Raw genomic sequence first — 24,327 nt, forward strand, 5'->3', positions numbered from 1 at the left:
TGTACTCAAAAAATAAAATAAATACATCACTGCAGTAATAATATCCCTTAATTAGCCCCTATGGTAATAATATTCACCATCCTAGCCCCCGTGTGTCTCATTCCTGGCGTCAGCCATATGTTCTCCCATCCTGCCCTAATGAGTATCCATTCTGCCCCATATGATCTCCCCATCCGACCCCATCTGTCTCCATCGTATCCATCCTGCCCCATGATCCTGCCCCATCTGTCTCCAATCCTGCCTCCAGTGTCTCCAATCATGCCCGTATCACCATTCTGCCCCGTCTCCAATCATGCCCCCTGTGTCTCAATTCTGCCCCATCTGTTTCCAATCCTGCCCCATCTGTCTCCAGTAATGCCCCAGTGTCTCCAGTCATGCCGCCGTGTCTGTCATCCTGCCCCCTGTGTCTCCAATTATGCCCCGTTTCTCCATTCTGCTCCGTGTCCAGCATTCTGCCCCAGTGTCCAGCATTCTGCCCCAGTGTCCAGCATTCTGCCCCAGTGTCCAGCAATCTGCCCCAGTGTCCAGCAATCTGCCCCAGTGTCCAGCATTCTGCCCCAGTGTCCAGCATTCTGCCCCTGTGTCCAGCTTTCTGCCCCTGTGTCCAGCTTTCTGCCCGTGTCCAGCTATCTGCCTGTGTCCAGCTATCTGCCCCCGTGTCCAGCATTCTGCCCCCGTGTCTAGCATTCTGCCCCAGTGTCCAGCATTCTGCCCCAGTGTCCAGCATTCTGCCCCAGTGTCCAGCATTCTGCCCCTGTGTCCAGCTTTCTGCCCCTGTGTCCAGCTTTCTGCCCCTGTGTCCAGCTTTCTGCCCCTGTGTCCAGCCTTCTGCCCCTGTGTCCAGCCTTCTGCCCCTGTGTCCAGCCTTCTGCCCCTGTGTCCAGCCTTCTGCCCCTGTGTGCAGCTTTCTGCCCCTGTGTCCAGCTTTCTGCCCCTGTGTCCAGCTTTCTGCCCCTGTGTCCAGCTTTCTGCCCTGGGCCGCCGCTCTCAATTAAAAAAAAAGAAAAGTTATGCTTACCTGCCGCGCTCCTGCTCTCTCCACACATCTGAAGCGCGCGGCGCACTCGCCGGTGACTTACAATGACGTCAGATGCCGGCGACATGCACGCTGCAGCTGACGTCAGCTGCCAGCCTCGGATTGGCTGGCGGCTGTTAACTATTGACGTGCGGGCGCGGGCCCGCACGTCAATAGCGTTAAACAGCTGCAGCGCCGTCCGCTGCTAAGGGCCCGGTTCAGCCTGCAGCTGCCGGTAGGGGCCCGGTGAGCCCGATACGGGCCCCCTCTGCTCACCAGGCCCCATACGCCAGTCACGGCTTTAATGCCCTGATGGCGGCCCTGCATCCACATACTGGGGGTGGAGAATTGGGCAGCCGAATTTCTGAGTTGTCAGGGTCTCGCATCAGGCGAGTGGTCTCTCAACACCGCCATCTTTGACCAGATCTATCATAGATAGGGCACCTCGGACATCAACCTAATGGCGCCTCAGATGAACCACAAGGTGCTTCAGTTCATAGGCAGGTCCCGCGACCCTCTAGCCATCGGTTACAATGCCCTAGTAATTTTGTGGTCTCAATTTCAACTGTCCTACCTTTTCCCGCCTGTTTTGTTGATTCCGAGAGTTGTAAAAAAAGATCAAGGCGGAAGGAATTCCGGTAATTCTGGTAGCTTCGGACTGGCCCAGATGGACCTGGTACACGGAGTTGGTGAACATGCTCGTGGATGCCCCCTGGAGGCTTCCAGGCTGTTCAGATTTGCTCTCAAAAGGCCCTCTCCTCCACCAGAGTTCATGGTCTCTGAATTTAATGGCATGGCTGTTGAGGCCACCGTTCTGAAGGCGGTTTTCCCCTCAGGTCTTTCAAACCATGATTAATGAGAGAAAGCCAGCATCTTCGCGTATTTATCATAGATACTGGAAAGCCTTCTTTCGTTGGAGTGAGGAAAACAGTACCGTTCCTATGTCATTTTCCCCTCCTGCCATATAGATTTTTCTTTAATCAGGTCTCGCCTCTGGTCTCACACTCAGTACCCTTAAGGGTCAGGTCTCCGTGCTTTTAATCCTTTTTCAGCGAAATCTGGCCCATTGTCCCCAGGGCAAGACTTTCCATCAAGGAGTCGCTCGGCTGCCACATCCTTATTGTCCTCCGATAGAGCCGTGAGATCTAAACATTGTTCTATGCACTGTTCAGAGCCCTCCTTTCCCCATTTCTTGTTCTACATCAGTACAAGGTGGTCCTCAAACCCGATCCTTCCTTCTTCCCTAAGGTAGTCTCTTCATTCCACATAAATGAAGAGTCCTTCCTTCCCTCTGTCCCTCTCTGGTCCATGCCCTGGCGAAGTCTCTTCACATCCTGGATCTAGTCAGAGCTATCCGGGTCTATCTCTCAAGAACTGCTTCTTTTCATCACTAGGACGCCTTAGTCATTTCCGAGGGTTGTCGTAAGGGGCTCCCAGCTTCCAAGTCTACCATCGCCCGCTGGATTCGCTTGGCATTTCTGGTGGTTTATAGTTTTCAGGACAGACATCCTCCCCTGGGTGTAAGGGTTCACTCCACCCGGGCGGTGGGGGCTTCCTGGGCAGTTCTTCATGAGGCTTCTGCTTCGCATATTTGTAAGACTGTGACCTGTTCGTCTTTGTACACCTTCGCAAGGATTTACAGGGTTCATTACAGGGCCTCGTCCAATGCGGGCCTGAGAAGTAAGGTGCTGTGTCCAACTTAGATTTTTTTCATTTACTCTGTTTCCCACCCTAGGGACTGGTTTGGGATGTCCCACGGTTACCTGGGTCCCCAATTGAAGCGATAAAGATAGAGGGATTTTTGGTACTCACTGCAAAATCTTTCTTGGAGCTTTCATTTGGGGACACAGCACCCTCCCTGGTTTTGTGCCTATGTTGAGCCTACGCGCCTTTTGTTGGGCTTGTACATAGTTGCTTCTCCTGCATTGACACTAACTGATGTGCTTTGTGCCAGTCAGTGGGTGTACACTGCTGAGAAGGAGCTATTTTCCTTCTTTTTTGCATAATGTCAGCCTTTTAGCGACAGCAGCATACACCCATAGTTACCTGTGTCCCCCAATGAAGACTCCCAGAAAGAGATTTTATGGTAGGTATCAAAAATCACTCATTTATCAGCATCACGGATGAAAAGTTCCAATACAAGTCTATAGGTTCATGAAGATCAGGTACAGCATACAGATGGCATCAGTGTGAAGTCCACGTTCTGTCTGTGATCCACATCGTAATCCGTAAGTTATATGTGAAAAACACTGTTGAAAAATCACAGATGTCTGAATCAGGCCTAAAGCTGTGAAACTATTTGGCCTCAAAACTGCCTCAGAAAACAAGAACAAAACCTGAACATCGGTCCACACCTTAACACCAAGTTCACATGACTGTTCGTGAAAAAAAAAAACAGACAGCACTCAGGCCTATATTATTTAATAGAACAAAAGAAATTCCTCCAAAAGCGATGAAATAGGTACCGCAAGTGGATATTAAACTTTACCTTTATTAGTACATTAAAAATATGACAGTACCTACATTCACATTTGACCAAAATGCATAGGTCTTATATATGTATGGAAGTACCGTCATATTTTTTCGTACTAATAAATGTGAAGGCTTATATCCACTTCGGCTGCCGTCACACTAGCAGTAGTTGGTCAGTATTTTACATCAGCTATTTGTAGCCAAAACCAGGAGTGGAACAATTAGGGTATGTGTCCACGTTCAGGATTGCATCAGGATTTGGTCAGCATTTTTCATCAGTATTTGTAAGCCAAAACCAGGAGTGGACCAAATAGAGGAAAAGTATAAAAGAAACATATGCACCACTTCTGCATTTATCACCCACTCCTGGTTTTGGCTTACAAATACTGAGGTAAAATACTGACCAGATACTGCTAGTGTGACTGCAGCCTTCTTTTTGTTCCATTGATTACTGCTCCTGGACCTGGGCGGCTGCACGCGATGTTCATACTGTGAATATCTTCACAACTTATCTGCTGATCTGACTCTCCCTTTACCTCTATGCTAAATATTATTTAATTTGGTAGTACAGATGAGCAATATTTTTCCACAGACCCAACCTGTGCATAACAAAACTGCAACATGCACATCCATGTGTTGGAGGAGACTCGCCCATTTAAGTCTATGGGGGCACCAAAAAAAATCAGATTTTATATAGAGCCACCAAGTAGCTTCTGATTTTTCCGGATACATTGTAATGCTTTAACACAGAAACTCTTTATTCATTATTTTTAATAACTATTGTTGTATAAAAACAAATTGCACACAGATTAAATGAGAAAGATGTCATTCAAGTTTTCTGGATGTAACTTGGATGTTTTTTGCTACACTGGTGTGAATTTAGCCTAAAGGAAACCTGTCTCCTGATTCATGTTGCCCAATCTGCGGGCAGCATGAATCAGAGACTGGCTGCACGATTCCAAGTAATATTCATCTCTAAAATGATCTGACGTTTCACAGAACATATAATTTAAGGCTACGGTCAGACGGCCGTAGATTCTCTCATCCAGAGAATCAGGCCAATTATACAAATGACATTCTGATCCAACTCTGAGAGTGTGATCTGAGTGTCAGCATAGTGTGATCCAATCTGTCGGATGAGAGAATCTGAGCACAGTGTGCGAATGAGAAGATGGAGAACAAGATTTCTCTATCCTGTGAGTCCGCTGAATTTGGACTGCACTCAGATGTCATCCAAGTGCAGTCCAATTTTTTTCCACGCAACCATAGACTTCAATGGGTTTGTGATATTCGATTTCAATGTGAAATCACAGCATGCTGCAATTTTCTCACAGACAAATTCTGCCAGTGATACAAATCGTGGATCAGCACTGCCCCATTGATGGCATTCGTCCGAAGTATATGGCTTTATTTTAACGAAGATTTTATTGTAATTATTGATAGAGACCTGACACAACTGTACATTTCACATTTGTCTGACTTTTTCCTTTCTTTTCACAGTGCCATGTGTTGCAAGTAATATAGATTTACAGTATCATTGTGGGGCAGATGACGCGGTGGTGTCCTGGGATGCAGCCCTCGGGGGAGTGAATTATACAGCCTCCGTGAGTGCGCACAATGGGGATGTAGGTCACTGTAGCGCAGCAGACACAACATGTATTGTCCGCGGTATACAGTGTGGACGAGTCTATTCTGTGACTGTGGAGTCCATTGGCACAGCGTGCAGCAGCAGAGCCCTCGCTCCACATCTGACACACACAGGTATCTCTTCTCTCTATTTATATAGTTCAGGTGTGGTTAACCCATTGAATGTTGGAGTAGGCTCACATGCTGCAGGTATGTTGCAGTGATTTCCACAACTGTCCCATTCTTCTTAGGCCGGTTTCACACGTCAGTGGCTCCGGTACGTGAGGTGACAGTTTCCTCACGTACCGGAGACACTGACACACGTAGACCCATTAAAATCAATGCATCTGTGCAGATGTCATTGATTTTTTGCAGACCGTGTCTCCGTGTGCCAAACACGGAGACATGTCAGTGTTCGTGGGAGCGCACGTATTACACGGACCCATTAAAGTCAATGGGTCCGTGTAAAACACGGACCGCACACGGACGTTCTCCGCAGTCCCTGTGGTGTGCAGGAGACAGCGCTACAGTAAGCGCTGTCCCCCCCACATGGTGCTGAAGCCGCCATTCATATCTTCTGTGCAGCAGCGTTTGCTGCATAGAAGATATGAATTATAGTGTTTAAAAGAAAGATCTATCTGTCCGCCGCCCTCCCACCCCCTGTGCACCCCCCCCCCGCTGTTCTGAAAATACTCACCCGCTTCCCTCGTTGGCTGTCGCTGCTTCCTGTCCTGGCCGCGCCTTCTACAGTATGCGGTCACGTGGGGCCGCCGATTAGAGTCATGAATATGTGGCTCCACCTCCCATAGGGGTGGAGCCGCCTATTCATGACTGTAAATGAGCGGCCCCATGTGACCGCATACAGTAGAAGGCGCGGCCAGGACAGGACACTGCGAGGGAGGCGGGTGAGTATTTTCAGAACAGCGGGGGGACGCACAGGGGGTGGGAGGGCGGCGGACAGATAGATCTTTCTTTTAAACACTATTATTCATATCTTCTATGCAGCAAACGCTGCTGCACAGAAGATATGAATCGCGGCTTCAGCACGATGCAGGGGACAGCGCTAAACTTTAGCGCTGTCTCCTGCACGCTCCGTGTGGTACCCACTCGGCACACGTGTGCCCCACGTATGGCCTACGTGAGCTCACGGGCACACGGACACGGATAACTCCGGTAACGATTTTTTCCGGTACCGGAATTATCTGGACGTGTGGGACAGCCCTTAATGGAGTTTGCAGAAATTCAAGCACATGCTGCAACAACCGATGAAAGGAACAAATTCTAAGCTGCAAAACGTCTTCTACAAATCTCATATAGGAGGTGTTATACACAATGGTTTTGAAAAAAGCCTCTTCAGTTGCCAGTGAATTTTTTTTTTTTTCGCCAGGATTTAAAAGGCTTGGGAAATGGAAAGGAAGGACCTTTGCTTCATCTGTTTTTGGCTTGGACTCAGAGACGCTACATACAAAATTGTAGTGGTGTTTTTCTACACAATGTTGTGTATTATAGAGGATCTTTCTCTAAAATGTTTGATTTTGAAACTGTATAGCAAACTAAAAAGTGGCTGAAGTGCCGATTTAAAAGGTTTTTTTTTTTTCCACTGCTTTGTTGAGATAGTGGTTCATGAAAATTAGGGAGCTCAATATGCAAATTTCCTCTTCAACCGAGTAGCTGTAGCAGAGATTCCTCTCGGGGAACGCTTACATTTTCCCCTCTATGACGCTCCCTTCTTATAATTGGCAAAGCAAACACCCCCAGAGAAGAGAAGGTCAAAACAGGTGATCTGGTGAGACTTGAGGCGTCTAATCTGATCGCGTTGAGAAACAAATTCCATATTAGAATGGTTGAATAATATATTTTAAAGATTATTATGGCTAATATTAAAGAGGTTATCCACTACTCAGACATCCCCTTCACAAGTGCTATGTTATGTTATTTCACAAGTGCTATGTTTCTCCCCATAAAATAACAACGGTCTATGCTCGCCTTCGGTGCTGGCGCCGTTACAGCTAAGATGGCACTATCTCTCCTGGGGCTCATCATGCAAGCCCAGCAGCCCCAAAGAAGTGAGACCGTATGTCCGTTATGTCTGAAGGACATAAGAATGATTGGTTGCAGGGCTTGTGTGACATAATGCCATGCAAGCCCAGGGAAATCCTGTGCTGACATTACTAGAGTAGTGGCCGCACCAGAGGTGAGTATAGACTGTTGTTATTTCATAAGGTGGAATATAGCAATTGAGAACGGGTCGTCCGAGTAGTGGCCAACTCCTTTATGATGAGCATTTCATGCTCCCTTTAGTATTAGGATTATACAGCCATTATGATGTGATTTTTTTTTTAAAGCTATTGCAGTTTATATTGTGAAGTCTGGTGACAGATCCGCTGTCAGTAATATCTTATTGTTGTTGTTGGAAATATTGTCTTTAGCTATAGGAACTTCATAGAAAAAGAGAAACCATGGCTATGTGGAATTTCATACACTTCTTATACAGTATATGTCTGAAAATGCTGCAGTGAGTATGGAAAAGTAATACCTACAACCTGCTGATGAGAAGCCCCTTAGTTGCACAAATACTCGTAGGTTATTCTAAGATGGACATCCACTTTGTATTAGACATCAGAACAAATATTTCCCTGTAAGGAAGCCTGCAACGTAATTCCTGCTGCTGTCAGTGTAGACGAGCGGGTGGAGATAGTAGTCACTGTGTCACTGGCCTTCGGTTTCAGTGTTTCAGAGTAAAATATACATGTCTTATGAAGGAGCATGGATCAAGTCATAGGTTCCCTTTAATAACTGTGATATGTGGCAAGAAACATCTGATTGTATCAATGAGAATCCAAGTGTCATAATGAAATCACTTCTCTTGTCCTGTCCTTTTGTGGGGAAATGTGGGCATAATAGGCATATGACCGTTTAGGTTCAGTTCCTATGATGAGTTTTTCATGCTGTTTATTTTCATTTGCAAAAAATGCAGCATCTTGCAATCCAAGCAAAGTGGATGGCTGTTATACATTTCTCATGCTTACTTTTTTTTGGGCTCTGTGTATTCTGACCTGCGGTGCATGTTTGAAATCTGCAACTTGTCAATTTCCTTTGCGGGTACGTTGAGTTTTATGTACAGATTTCTTCCCATAGAATTTAGATGCAGAAAGTCTGCAGGTACAAAACGCATGTAAACCGCACATAATTGTATCAATAAAGATTTTTCAAAGCCAAATACCAAGAAGTATCAAAAACAAAGCAACTTTATGTAAAACATGACATACCAAAAAAGTCAAATGCTGCAGTGTCAAAAAGTGATTAAATCACATGTAAAAATGCCCCCTAAAACACAGTGCAGAAAGGTAACAAACATAATTTTAGCTGACAAGTACAGAAATGATGCAGGAAATCTGCACCATCAAAAACTCACCAAACGCTCATCATGGGAACATAGCTTTAGTCACTTAGTAGCCTGAGCATGATGTTGCTGTTCTGTGTGTGATGTATTACTCTTTATGGATAACACTGACGTTGATATATTACTGTTGTAATGTATAATTACTAGTAATTCTTCTTCTTTTGCCTCCAGGACCTTGTGTGCCTCAGAATGTCTCTGCCATTGTTGACTGCCTGACAAATGTTGCTGCTGTATCATGGGGCAGCACTCCGGGGTCTATTAATTATACTGCCCTGGTGACTACATCAGATGGCGAGGTGCACACCTGTCATACCACATCTACTGACTGTAATATCACCGGTCTGAGCTGTGGCGTCACCTATAATGTCAGCGTCACAGCATATAATGACCAGTGTCAGGGTGAAAGCAGCCCGGATGTGGAACTGATCACAGGTATCTTCTGAAAGTGTCCCTGCCCTGTATGGGAGAAGGTCATTTCTAATCTGACCTGGTTCATATACATTATACAGTATCTTAATCTGATTTACTGTATATTTTTTATCTTGTAACCAATCTTTGCCTGATGCCTTTTTTCCCATTTCTTATACACTGCTTAAAAAAATAAAGGGAACACTTAAATAACAGATTATAACTCCAAGTAACTCAAACTTCTGTGAAACCAAACTGTCCACTTAGGAGGCAACACTGTTTGACAATCAATTTCACATGCTGTTGTGCAAATGGAATAGACAACAGATGGAAATTATTGCCAATTATCAAGACACACTCAATAAAGGAGTCGTTCTGCAGGTGAGGACCACAGACCACATCTCAGTACCAATGCTTTCTGGCTAATGTTTTGGTCACTTTTGAATGTTGGTTGTGCTTTCACACTCGTGGTAGCATGAGATGGACTCTACAACCCACACAAGTGGCTCAGGTAGTGCAGCTCATCCAGGATGGCACATCAATGTGAGCTGTGGCAAAAAGGTCTGTGTCTGTCAGCGTAGTGTCCAGAGGCTGGAGGCGCTACCAGGACACAGGCCAGTACACCAGGAGACGTGGAGGGGGCCATAGGAGGGCAACAACCCAGCAGCTGGACCGCTACCTCCGCCTTTGTGCAAGGAGGAACAGGAGGAACCCTGGCAGAGCCCTGCAAAATGACCTCCAGCAGGCCACAAATGTGCATGTGTCTGCATAAACGGTTAGAAACCGACTCCATGAGGATGTTCTGAGTGCCCGACGTCCACAGATGTGGGTTGTGCTCACAGCACAACACCGTGCAGGACGCTTGGCATTTGCCACAGACACCAGGATTGGCAAATTCGCCACTGGCACCCTGTGCTCTTCACAGATGACAGCAGGTTCACACTGAGCACATGTGACAGACATAACAGAGTCTGGAGACGCCGTGGAGAGCGATCTGCTGCCTGCAACATCCTCCAGCATGACCAGTTTGGCATTGGGTCAGTAATGGTGTGGGGTGGCATTTCTTTGGAGGGCCGCACAGCCCTCCATGTGCTCACCAGAGGTAGCCTGACTGCCATTAGGTACCGAGATGAGATCCTCAGACCCCTTGTGAGACCATATGCGGGTGCGGTTGGCCCTGGTTTCCTCCTAATGCAGGACAATGTCAGACCTCATGTGGCTGGAGTGTGTCAGCAGTTCCTGCAAGATGAAGGTATTGAAGCTATGGACTGGCCCGCCCGTTCCCCAGACCTGAATCTGATCGAACACATCTGGGACATCATGTCTCGCACCATCCACCAACACCACGTTGCACAACAGACTGTCCAAGAGTTTGTGGATGCTTTAGCCGAGGTCTGGGAGGAGATCCCTCATGAGACCATCTGCCGCCTCATCAGGAGCATGCCCAGGCGTTGTAGGGAGGTCATACAGGCACGTGGAGGCCACACACACTACTGAGCATCATTTCCTTGTCTTGAGGCATTTCCACTGAAGTTGGATCAGCCTGTATCTTCATTTTCCACTTTGATTTTGAGCATCATTCCAACTCCAGACCTCCGTGGGATATTAGTTGTGATTTACGTTGATCATTTTTAGGTTTTATTGTTCTCAACACATTCCACTATGTAATGAATAAAGATTTACAACTGGAATATTTCATTCAGTGATATATAGGATGTGGGATTTTAGTGTTCCCTTTATTTTTTTGGGAAGTATAGTTTCTTGATAGCCTAAAGCTACATAGTTTCACGTTCATTTTAGGACTTGGTATGTTATGTGTTTTTCCTTTTCTATTTTTTTCCCCTGGAACATTTGTAAGGTGCAGATGTTGTTTTACTTCATAGTCACAATTTCTTTCTGCAGCCCCCTGTGCGCCGGAGCATGTCCATGCAGAGACAGACTGTGCTACAAACGCTCTAGTCATCACCTGGAAGGAGAATAACCGTTCTGACATCTTCACCTCCTTTTTAATAACACCTAGTGGGAACATGACTTGTGCATCTGAACAGGCCAACTGCACTTTCTATAACTTGCCATGTGGAAGTGAATTTGTGGCATCCGTGTCAGCCAGCAACAGCCGCTGTAGTGGACCCGTGAGCACATATGTGAATGCTCAGACTGGTAAATATGGAATCACATGTGCTGCATAGAATAATGTTTTAAGACCATTAGAGCAAATTAGATCTATGTAGGTGGTACTGGGTCTGATTTGCCTTCCGAATAGCTTGAATTCTTTGTGGCATTGATGTTGGATAGAACCATTAGAAGATGAGTACAGTGGCCATATGATTAGTCAACATATATATTCCAGTCAGAGCCTGTGTGCTAAAGAAACATCACCTATAAGGTTTTGTGCACACGGTGCGGATTTTTCATGATTTTTTTCGTGTTTTTTCTGCGGTTTTCCGCTGCAAAAATGCTTAAAAAATGCTTACATTAAAGGGAACCTGTCACCCCGTTTTTTGAAGATGAGCTAAAAATAGCGTTAAATAGGGGCAGAGCTGGGCGTTACATTAGTGTCTTTGTGTGCCTTTATTACCCACCTATGCTGCCGAAACACCTTTGTAAAGTCGCCGTTTTCTGCTGTCACTCACGCTGGTCTGGTCCTATGGGCGTGGTGACAGCGCTGTTTCTCCCTCGGAATCCTGCTCATCATTACGTTGGTGGTGTAGTGGTGTGCGCATGTCCAAAAGGCGAATCCACTGCCCAGGTGATGAAAAACAGCGCGATCTGCTCTATTCAGCCGTTTACCGGTGGGTGCGGCCATCTTTCCTGTGGCCGCGCGTGCGCAGATGGAGCGCTCTGCTGCCCGGGGCTTCAGGAAAACGGCCGCCGCGATCTCCATCTGCGCACGCGCGGAATCCCGTGGCCATTTTCCTGAAGCCCCGGGCAGCAGAGCGCTCCATCTGCGCATGCGCGGCCACAGGAAAGATGGCCGCGCCCACCGGTAAACGGCTGAATAGCGCAGATCGCGCTGTTTTTCATCACCTGGGCAGTGGATTCGCCTTTTGGACATGCGCACACCACTACGCCACCAACGTAATGATGAGCAGGATTCTGGGGGAGAAACAGCGCTGTCACCACGCCCATATGACCAGACCAGCGTGAGTGACAGCAGAAAACGGCGACTTTACAAAAGTATTTCTGCAGCATAGGTGGGTAATAAAGGCACACAAAGACACTAATGTAACGCCCAGCTCTGCCCCTATTTAACGCTATTTTTAGCTCATCTTCAAAAAACGGGGTGACAGGTTCCCTTTAAGCATCCTATTATTTTTAATGCATTCCACAATTTTCGTGCACATGTTGTGTTTTTTTCCGCAATAAAACCCAAACGCATTGCGGGAAAAAAAAGCAGCATGTTCATTAATTTTGTGGATTTTTCGTCGATTTGCTGCTACATTATTGCATTGAGAAGCTCCGGAAAAAAACGCACAAAAATCTGCTAAAAATCCGCAAAAAAACGGACAAAAAATGCGAAAAATACTTGTGCGGATTTCCTGAGAAAGTAGTCTGGATTTGCTCAGGAAAATTCTGCACACTTTACGGAACGTGGGCACATAGCCTTTGTCTAATGTGTATTGGGGTGCTTTAGTTTTCTACTCCATTACCAAAAAACCTGTCCTGGAATAAAACCTAGAGTATCTTTCTAACCATATTCACATCAAGGTTTAGGCTATGTGCACACGTTGCGGATTGTATGCGTTTTTGCCACATTTGTTCGCAGCGAAAATGCATATACAACACAGCCCATTGAATTCAATGGGATTCCGCAATGCTGTGCTAATGCTGCGTATTTTTCCGCGGCAAATCGCATACATAGGAATGCATTGATCCACTTACTTCCCGCATGTGGCTATTCCCACCATGCGCAAAGTAAGCGGATAATCTGCAGATGGTACCCAGGGTGGAGGAGAGGAGACTCTCCTCCAGGCCCTGGGAACCATATACCTGTAAAAAAAAGAATTAAAATAAAAAATCGTGATATTCTCACCTTCCGGCGGCCCCCGCAACCTTCCCACTCCTCGCGATGCTCCCGTTCCCAGTTATGCTTTGTGGCAATGACCTGTGATGATGTAGCGGTCTCGCGAGACCGCTACGTCATCTGGGGTCATTGTCGTGAGGCATCACTGGGAACGGGAGCATCGCGAGGAGCGGGAAGGCTGCGGGGGCCACCGGAAGGTGAGAATATCACGATTTTGTTTATTATTTTTAACATTCTATCTTTTTACTATTGATGCTGCATAGGCAGCATCAATAGTACAAAGTTGGTCACACCTGTCAAACACTATGTATGCAAAACGCTAGTGTTTAGCAGGAATACACATGCCAATTCTGCATGCGTTATACCCGCGGTAAGGAGTTGCAGAATTGCCTCGGAAATTTCCATGGCAAACGTGTGCACATAGCCTCAATGTGCTGTTTTTTCGGTTGTGCATTTCTGCATACCTCTCTGGTAACAAATGGTTATATGAGCTAACTAAAGGTCCCCATACACATTAGGCTGGACCCACTGATATTAGCGAGATCAGGTGACAATCTAATGTGTCGGTGGGACTTTAGTATAATGATGATGTCAGGGAGAGAGAAGGACCCAGCCTGTAGAATTTCAGCAGTCGATCGTTTTGTTCTCCACTCTGGCAGTGGATCTCTCACAAAGAACACAAGAGCACTAGCCGAACCATTCATTTCTGTGTAAGGGGGAGTCAGGCGAAATATAAGTTGGCTGATCAGTCCGCTGGCAGCTCTTTAATGTCTATGAGGGTCTTCACATTTACTTTAACCATCTCCCTTTGACCTCCAAGTACCATCACTTTTTTAAAACTTTTTTTATGTTATCTTCCTTGTTGATCAGTAGTTGATGAGGTCGTGTGCCCCGACCGATCACTCAAACCAAGAAGCAGAAGCACCCATCTTTCTCCTAGAGCAGAGTGGTGTATGGATCCAGTTGGATGGACATGTAGGTGGGCTGTGCTGCTGGAGTAAATCAGTTCTTCAGAATTGATGATGAAAATAAGGATTTTGATTACAGCATTTTTCAAAGGTGTTTGTTTTTCTCACTTGATAAAGACGCCGATGCGGTGTTTAAACTCTTTGAGAATGGAAACCCTTATTGTCATCATCATGTCTGATTTACTCCAGCAGCGCAGCCCACCTACATTATCCAATATCTCCTGGAGGATTTATCCTCCAGCCTCGGGGCAGCAGCAGCTGTTTTTCTTCATGCCTACATAGGAGTTGTGCCTGTCGCACCTCCACCAGGTGGGCACAACCAGCACTCTCCTACTCTCCCTCCATAGGGTACCACCCAATTGTGCGCTCTATTTCCCACTTCTCGATCTATTCAGAGTGGTGTAAGGAAGTATAGAATTTTTTATTGGCCATACATCACTGTGCTCCAGAGAAGATCAGGGTTTGAGGACTTGGTGGGGTTTTATAACCATGATCAACACGAGTAAGAAAGAACTATAACATATCTAAAAATATTCAAATGCAATGTAAATGTATTCACTTTTCTCTTTAATTTACAATCCACAGCTCCTTGTATCCCAATGGATGTGAACACAGCCCTGGACTGCATTAGTAATTCGGCGCTGATTTCCTGGAGTAATTCTCGGGGAGCATTAAATTATATTTCCTCATTGAATGGATCAGTTGGAGAAAGGTACAACTGTAGCAGTCAGGCCACGTCATGCTGGCTGAGAAATGTCCCCTGTGGTGGAGAATACACTGTAGTAATGGTGGCTCAGAACGACATCTGTAGCAGTGTGGAAAAGAGCGTGGGTGTGCTGGACACATGTAAGATACTTTATATTGTATATTGTGCTGATAAACCTTATGTAGGTCGTCCTAACAAACGAGATGTAAAATGTGACATGAACAGTATATCTGATATAGTATTATCCAAAAGGTTCTTTCTTCTTAGGTCCTTGTTCCCCACAAAATATGTCTATATTTTCCCCCTGTAACTCTGATGAGGTTTCGCTGCAGTGGTTGGCTTCCCCAGGGGCTGTACATTATACGGCCAATGTAAGATCATCAGAAGGAAGAAATTACATGTACAACACAACAAACACCACCTGCAGCATCGGAGGACTTCAGTGTGGGGAGACGTACAATGTCACTGTCACAGTATTCAATGATTTTCTGGCTAATGACAGCCTAGAGGAAAAGACATTTACCAAAGGTAATGATAAGAAATATGCAAATGTCACAGAACTGACAGTAATTAGTGATCCTACATGTGGGTCTCTCTGTCAGAAAATACTATTAATGTTGTGTTACTGCATTACTGATGTTCCACATTGCAACTACATGGTTCTCTTTTCTACATACCCTTGGACTCGAATATTATAGACCAAACTTATGGGCTGAAACAGTACCACGGTTGCATAGTGTGCTGGTGGCATCCATGTCTGTATGTGTGCGGCTGTGAGTAGTTATAAAAGAAATCCATTAGTGGCCTAGCGATCACAATAGCTCACAGAAGTGCCAGGGAGATGTGACACACTTAGAATCATCCAACAACCACTTGTTTACATTTATTAAGACTGTGACTTTTAATAAATTAGGTACAAATCTCTCCAGCTCAGCGTACGATGCATGAGGTTAATGTACCAGGTATAGTAAATGTGTCCATTATCGGCTATCTGTGGCCTTTGCTGATTGAGGCCTCCTTCCCTCCTGCCAGGTTTTGTCCTGGGGTCCCAAAGATACTTGTTCAACCCCTGTGAACAGCACCACTCTAGTATGTGTTTACTTTTATTCCAGAACCCTGTGTCCCCTGTATTCTGCATCTGTGTCCCAATCTTCAGTTTTTTTTCAGGTAATGTCTTGTGTAGGACACATACAATAATGGTGGCCCCTTAGAGGCTGAACCCCATAACACTTACAAAATAACTTGAGGCAGAAGCTGGCATTATCAATTGGAGGTTATTTATGATCTACTCTGTGTATGGAGCCTCCTATAGTTCCAATTTCTTCAATATTGAGGGCCGTCAATTTCACCGTATACAGAGAAACCAGACAAAAACTACACATAGATACAGTATTTGTAAAAATCGGAAGCTGAACTGTGACATCTGATTTTTTACTCGCACCCATAGACTTGAATGGGGGACTCTCATACAATTTCCAGAGAAAAATTGTGCATGTTGATTTTTTTTCACGCACAGATTAGGTCAGTGAAAAAAAAATGGTTTATCTGTATTGCCCCATTGAATAACATTGGTCCGAGGGTGTATCCTTTGGTTTAGTCACCTGTCTGATGGAATACAGGGATCAGACTAAATGGCTTCATCTTTGGCAGCCAAGATATAGTAGGGCGACCACCTAAAGCAGAATTTAGAGAAAATTGTCATTGACTTTTGAGCTTATACCATCTCCATCACACTTTCTCACCAGTGGCTTTGAGGCGGCTTCGTGTTGTGCCCATTACTGTGCCCACTGTGCCAGATGTAGCATCGGCATGAAGCAGTAACACATCTCCGCAGACGGCATGCTTCAGCGTCTGTGTAGTCTTTGGACTTGGCTAGATTTGTCTGTGACTATTCCCAGGTCGGCCTGCATCCCTTGCTCCCTTGACTTTCTTATTTTTATTAATATGCGCAATTTTGCATATGTTCATCCTACAGATACTCACTTGCTTTATCTCCTTCTTAGCGCCATGCCTCCCCGCTAACTTAAGGACAGAACTACATTGTGGAAAAAGTTCTGCAACTGTACTGTGGGATCCTGCACAAGGAGCGACAACATATTCTGTGCGTGTGACGGGAACAAATGGCTTTAGCGAATCATGCAGCTCCGAAAACACAACTTGTGACGTCAGTGGCCTCCAGTGTGGGCAGGCGTACAGTGCCACTCTCATAGCATCAAATGCACATTGCAATGGCATACCTAGCACCTTGGATTTTTATACAGGTAAAATAGCGCTTTATTAGAGTGGTACTACCTGCTTTTACCAGTAATCACTAATATGAGGGTCCTTGTAATTATTGAGAAGGAACAATATTGCTCAGTAACTGGGTAACAGCTCTAACAGCAGTATGTGATCCCCAATGATCTAATGAATTATCTACTATATAGTTGTCTAAGGGTCACTTCCGTCTTTCTGTCTGTCTGTCTTTCTGTCTGTCACGGAAATCCCAAGTCGCTGATTGGTCGCGGCAAAACAGCCATGACCAATCAGCGACGGGCACAGTCCGGCGGCAAAATGGCCACTCCTTACTCCCCGCAGTCAGTGCCCGCTCCATAATCCCCTCCAGTCAGTGCTCACACAGGGTTAATGGCAGCGTTAACGGACCGCGTTATGCAGCTGTGTAGCGCACTCCGTTAACGCTGCTATTAACCCTGTGTGACCAACTTTTTAATATTGATGCTGCCTATGCAGCATCAATAGTAAAAAGATCTTATGTTAAAAATAATAAAAAAAATAAAAAACAGTCATATACTCACCGTCCGTTGGCCCCTCGGATCCAGAACAGGCCTTTCTCGCTCCTCGCGACGCTCCGGTGACCGCTCCATGCATTGCGATCTCGCGAGATGATGACGTAGCGGTCTCGCGAGACCGCTACGTCATCATCTCGCGAGACCGCAATGCACTCTTGGGACCGGAGCGCGCGAGGAGCATCGGTAAACGCTTCGCCTGGATCCGGGGGCCAACGGAAGGTGAGTATATAACTATTTATTATTTTAATTCTTTTTTTTTAGCAGGGATATGATGCCCACATGGGCTGTGCAATATACTACGTGGCTGTGCAATATACTACGTGGCTGTGCAATATACTACGTGGCTGTGCTATATACTACGTGGGCTGTGCAATATACTACGTGGGCTGTGCAATATACTACGTGGCTGGGCAATATACTACGTGGCTGTGCAATATACTACGTGGCTGTGCTATATACTATGTGGGCTGTGCTATATACTACGTGGCTGTCTTATACACTATGTGGGCTGCTATATACTATGTGGCTGTGCTATATACTACGTGGGCTGTGCTATATACTACGTGGGCTGTGCTATATACTACGTGGGCTGTGCTATATACTACGTGGGCTGTGTTATATACTACATAGGCTGTGCTATATACTACGTGGCTGTCTTATACACTATGTGGGCTGCTATATACTATGTGGCTGTGCTATATACTACGTGGGCTGTGTTATATACTACATAGGCTGTGCTATATACTACATGGCTGTGTTATACACTACGTGGGCTGTTATATACTACTAGATTGTGGCCCGATTCTAACGCATCGGGTATTCTAGAATATGCATGTCCCCGTAGTATATGGACAATGATGATTCCAGAATTCGTGGCAGACTGTGCCTGTCGCTGATTGGTCGAGGCAACCTTTATGACATCATCGTCGCCATGGCAACCATTATGACATCTACGTCGATACTGTGCCTGTCGCTGATTGGTCGAGGCCGCCAGGCCTGACCAATCAGAGACGCGGGATTTTCAGGACAGACAGACAGACAGACAGACGGAAAAACCCTTAGACAATTATATATATACTAGACTGTGGCCCGATTCTAACGCTTCGGGTATTCTAGAATATGCATGTCCCCGTAGTATATGGACAATGATGATTCCAGAATTCGCGGCAGACTGTGCCCGTCGCTGATTGGTCGAGGCAACCTTTGTGACATCATCGTCGCCATGGCAACCATTATGACATCTACGTCGATACTGTGCCCGTCGCTGATTGGTCGAGGCCTAGCGGCCTCGACCAATCAGAGACGCGGGATTTCCATTATGACATCATCGTCGCCATGCTGTGCCCGTCTCTGATTGGTCGAGGCATGGTGGCCTCGACCAATCAGAGACGCGGGATTTCCAGGTCAGACAGACAGACAGAAAGACAGACAGACAGACAGACAGACAGACAGAAAGACAGAAAGACAGACGGAAAAACCCTTAGACAATTATATATATAGATAGATGTGGCTGTGCTATATACTACGTGGGCTGTGCGATATACTACGTGGGCTGTGTTATATACTACGTGGGCTGTGTTATATACTACATAGGCTGTGCTATATACTACATGGCTGTGTTATACACTATGTGGGCTGTTATATACTACGTGGCTGTGCTATATACTACGTGGGCTGTGTTATTCACTACATGGGCTGTTATATACTTCGTGGGCTGTGTTATACACTACGTGGGCTGTGTTATACACTATGTGGGCTGTGTTATACACTACGTGGGCTGTGTTATATAATGCATGCGTGGGCTTTTATATACTATGTGAGCTGTGTTATATGCTATGTGGGCTGTTATAAACTACATGGCTGTGTTATACACTCCGTGGGCTGTGCTATATACTACGTGGCTGTGCTATATACTACGTGGCTGTGCTATATACTACGTGGCTGTGCAATATACTACGTGGCTGTGCTATGTACTACGTGGGCTGTTGTATACTACGTGGCTGTGCAATATACTACGTGGCTGTGCTATGTACTACGTGGGCTGTTATATACTACGTGGCTGTGCTATATACTACGTGGGTGGCCGCGAACAATCAGCGACAGGTGCGGGATTTGAACCACGCTTCGCTAATTGGTCACGGCCAGCCGAATCCTGTGTATTCAATGTATTATTCTAAAATCTTCATAAATAAACTACATACATATTCTAGAATACCCGATGCGTTAGAATCGGGCTACCATCTAGTGTCTTTATATCCCTCCAGCATGACCTAATAGTTAGATCCTTGTGTCTGATGGGGAGACAGAGTGAGCAAAGGGGTTAAATAATAATAAATAATATAATTTGTATAAAACAGGGCCAAACAACCCAACTTTCTTTTATATGTCCAATGTTATAGGGTTGCATTTAACCAGTCCCCATAACTGCTGCAAAAACAATATATATCAGTCATTAAGGTGTTAAGCAGTCAGTATGACCGTTACATAGTCACCGGTAAGTTGGATTGGAGAGGTGTATTACCACCTTTTTACTGGGGAAATATGTAGTAGCCCTTATATTTCTATGGCGATATCAGCAATGATCAACTGATTGCTGAAGTAAGTTACGTTTTTGGAGGAGTTGTAAAGATTTGTTATTAATGGGAACCTGCGGAATTAGTGGTATTACTGTATAGTGATGGAAATAGGAGAAAAGGAGTTCCATCTCAGCGTTTTTGTATTCCTATGAGCGCGGAGAATAAGCTCGGTCTCAGCTGGAAGAAAGAGTAGATGGCAGAGAAGAATCCAGCTCCACAGACGTGCAAAGTTCTTTATTTGGGTACGTGTAACACACAGGACACAAGATAAAACTTCATGTTTGCATCTACGATGGGCATCATGAGAAATAAGCTAGAGACAGTAGTGTGTATACAATGGTAAAGATCACCTAAATAAAGTAAGCTCAAATACAAAAAAAATTATTAATGAAAAAAACACACTGAACAACACTTGCATTAAAAACAATGAAAATAGCCAGAAAGAGGCTATACAAAAAACACACTACTAAAGGTCCGTATAGGGACCAATCAGTATCCTCCTCCCATGTGCTGTCTGCAGGCTATGTAAACATAAACTATTGGCAAAAATAAATAATACCTTAAGATATTATCATTCTAACATAAATTATTAAATAACTAACACCAACGGGCAACCTAGACCCACAGCAGAAGAAGCAAATATAATGCTGTTAATACAACGGTCTCAAAAGACTGTGGGGTCACAGTATATTAAGACATGTAGCTGTATATGGCTAAGCCTAATGACTCCCATAAAAACATCCTTACGTAAAACTATATGGAACCTGGTATAAAGAACTCCATAGAACAACAAAGATGAGCGCTGATAAGAGATCTGTTCACAATGCCGAAAATAGTCTTTTGAGACCGTTTTATTATCAGCATTATATTTGCTTCATCTGCTGTGGGTCTAGGTTGCCCGTTGGTGTTAGTTATTTAATAATTTATGTTAGAATGATACTATCTTAAGGTATTATTTTTTTCTGTCAATAGTCCATGTTTACATAGTCTGCAGCCAGCACATTAGAGGAGGTTATTGATTGGTCCCTATACGGACCTTTAGTAGTGTGTTTTTTTGTATAGCCTCCTTTTGGTCTTTTTAATTTCTACACAAATTGCACACCTCTGTCAGACACCACACTAATAGGCACACCATGCAATCGGACCACATGCTCAATGAATAGTTTTGATAGAGTCTCAGCATTAGGAAGACCCACCAATGGTACAAAATGCGCCTGTTCGCTGATCCTATCAACAACTACCCAGATCACAGTTTTGACATTAGAGGGGGGAAGATCGGTGATAAAATCTATGGACAGATGAGTCCACGGTCTATCTGGAATTGGCAGTGGTACCAATTCCCCGGCCGGCTGGTTATGGGAGGTTTTTGCGCAGGCACAAATTTTGCAGGAGGATGCAAACCGAGTGACGTCAGAAGCCAACAAGGGCCACCAAAACAACCCAGCAATGACTTTACGCGTAACCGAGATTCCAGGATGCCCACTCAGTGCCGATTCATGGAACTCCCAAAGCACACTTTACCGATACTGGACAGGCACGAAGAACTTATTAGGTATGGACGGAGGAGCAAGAGATTGGGCCTCTTGAATCTCACAATCTGACAATTGATTGTACAAATCAGGTATAAGTGGGAGGGGATAAGTGTTCCTTACAGTGATTTTATTCATTTCCAGAAAATCGAGGCTTGGGCGTAAACCACCATCCTTTTTCTTAACAAAAACGAACCCCGCTGCCATGGGGGAAACAGATGGCCGAATGAGCCCTTTACGAAGGCTTTCAGAGATATACTCCTTCATAGCAGCCTGCTCAGGGCCGGAGAGATTGTACAGATGGGCCTTGGGCAATTTGGCACCAGGAACAAGATCAACAGCACAGTCGAATGGGCGGTGTGGTGGAAGAACCTCAGCCTCCTTTTTGTAGAACACATCCTCACAGTCCTTCAGGTACTCTGGAATACCCTCCAGACTGACGGATGACACAGATACAGTAGAAAGGCAACTTCTACTACAGTTAGGACCCCATTTAACAATGTCCCGAGATACCCAGTCTGTCCCAGGATTATATAACTGTAACGAGGGGAACCCCAACACCAGTCCCGCAGGCAGATTGTCTAGAACAAAACATGAAATATGTTCCTGGTGCAAGGAACCCACTTTAAAGAGAAACTCCTCTGAGACAAACTTGATGACATTCTTAGCCAGTGGAGTTTTGTCAATGGCAACAATATGAATAGGAGTCTCCAGCCGAACTGTCCCTAACTTACACTTGGTCACCAAGTTAGAGTCAATAAAGTTCATTGATTACCCGCAGTCCATGAAACCAAAAGTGGGTGTGCAGCAACTCCCACAACTAAGTTCCACTTCCAACAGCACTTTCGAAAATGAAGAAAAAGGTACCTAGAAATCTGGGTGACCTCCACGACCACCCAGACTCAGCCGTTTGTAGTCGGTGGGCAGGAGGGGCAGTCCTTTTTCCAATGTCCGGAATCTCCGCAGTAAAAACACAGCTTTCCTTCACGTCGCTGTCTCCTCTCCTTCTCCGTGAGGTTGGTGGCCCCCACCTCCATGGGTTCAGATGATGACAAAACAACAGGATTAGCTGGGAGCAATAGAACCTCTCGCTGTGTAACACCTCTCTCCCGTAGCCTCCGATCCATACGGATAGCCTGAGTCCTAGCCTCCTCCAATGAACTGGGTGGTGGATGGAGAACCAGAGCATCATTCAGATGATCCAACAGTCCTCTCCGGAGAGTGCAATGAGACATCAATAGTGTTAGATTGCTTACAGACAGTCTGCAAAGATTTTACTGTGTCAGATAGTTCCTTTTGCAGGTGGTTATGAGACGAGGCCAAGGCCCTCTGTTTCACAGACAGATCCTGCATAATTTCTGTCAAACTGTCCATTTGATCCGCCAAGGCATGGAGCGGATCCATAGAAAGCAGAGCAGAGAAGAAATGCAAAATCCCCTTTAAATGTATGGTCAGTGATAATGTAATGCTGCTGCAGTGCAGTACAGTGCAACCTCCACCAGGGGATGCTGGTGAGGGAAGAGAGTTTGCACACTCAACGTAACACCACTGAGCAGCAGCCCAAGCACCACCAAGTGGCGAAAGAGTAGTCAGACAAGCCAAGTCAGAAACCATCAGGACAATAAGTACCAGAGGTCATAGCAATACACATGGTCAAATACAAGCCAGAAGTCTGAGCCAGATGGGAGCAGATATAACCGAGACGAGAGACAGTAAAATAGATCAGAAGACAAGCCGGATCACATACCAAGAGGTCCAAGCACAGGGAGCGAACACTAAGACAAAGTGGAGTGGCTGGAAAGGGAAGTCACGGGACCAGAGTACACGGGCAAAGGACAAAACACTGTATCAAGGGGTCAGCTGCTCTAGCCTGGGAGCATGAACTATCACTGACATTGGTCTGCAGGCCACAGCAGACTGTAATAGCCACACAAAAGCCAAAACAGGGCAGAGAAGGTTAACCCCCGCATGACCAGACCGGGGAGAAAATAACAAGAAACAAACCTCGGCCTGGATCAAGACACCAGCGAATTAGCTTTTTTCTATAAAATTTAACTTTTATTTCATATGAGTAAAATTAACCAACATATGGCATCCAGCTTATACACACTAGCAGAGTAGTTCAGCGATCAACGCGTTTCGACATCCTGTCTTTGTCATGATCTAGCTGAAACACAGGTTTTTCTTAATTATATAGTTATACCAGGAATCCTTGTTAGGCCGGGGACACACTTAACGTATAAAAAAACGGTCTGTTTTTCACGGCCGAGAATCGCACAAATGTTTCAAAAACAGTGATACGTGTGCAGTGCGAGGATGCAATTTCCTCGCATCAAATGATCCGTGTGACATCCGTGTGACATCCGTATGGCATCCGTATGCCGAGATTTTCTCGCAAGCTTGCAAAACCGACATCTAATGGATTTATGTGCTCAAATGTTCGGGAAAACATATATACAGTATATATATATATACAGTATATATATATATATATATATATATATATATATATATATATATATATATGTCATTGAGACACATATATATATATTCTGTATTTATATTTCATTCAGCGCGATATCTGTGAAAAGCCGGTAATTCAATTGCCGGCTTTGCATTTCTCCTTCACAAACCCGACAGGATATGAGACATGGTTTTCATACAGTAAACCATCTCATATTCCCATTTTTTTTGCATATTCCACACTACTAATGTTGGTAGTGTGTATGTGCAAAATTTGGCCGCTGTAGCTGCTCAAATAAAGGGTTAAATGGCGGAAAAAATTGGCGTGGGCTCCCGCGCAATTTTCTC

The 24,327-nt window shown here is 45.2% G+C and overlaps 1 protein-coding gene across 1 annotated transcript in view; it reads left to right on the plus strand.

Annotated features, from left to right (window-relative positions):
- LOC143788497 (uncharacterized) overlaps positions 1-24,327 on the plus strand; it is a 186,738-nt gene that overhangs the window by 78,383 nt on the left and 84,028 nt on the right. Inside the window, exons 15-20 of the mRNA XM_077278193.1 lie at positions 4,988-5,248; positions 8,688-8,948; positions 10,827-11,084; positions 14,502-14,762; positions 14,890-15,150; positions 16,626-16,883. Of these exons, the coding sequence (XP_077134308.1) occupies positions 4,988-5,248; positions 8,688-8,948; positions 10,827-11,084; positions 14,502-14,762; positions 14,890-15,150; positions 16,626-16,883 (1,560 nt within the window). The remainder of the gene's footprint in view (positions 1-4,987; positions 5,249-8,687; positions 8,949-10,826; positions 11,085-14,501; positions 14,763-14,889; positions 15,151-16,625; positions 16,884-24,327) is intronic.

The sequence above is a fragment of the Ranitomeya variabilis genome, chromosome 8, assembly GCF_051348905.1.
Source record: "Ranitomeya variabilis isolate aRanVar5 chromosome 8, aRanVar5.hap1, whole genome shotgun sequence".
NCBI lineage: Eukaryota > Metazoa > Chordata > Amphibia > Anura > Dendrobatidae > Ranitomeya > Ranitomeya variabilis.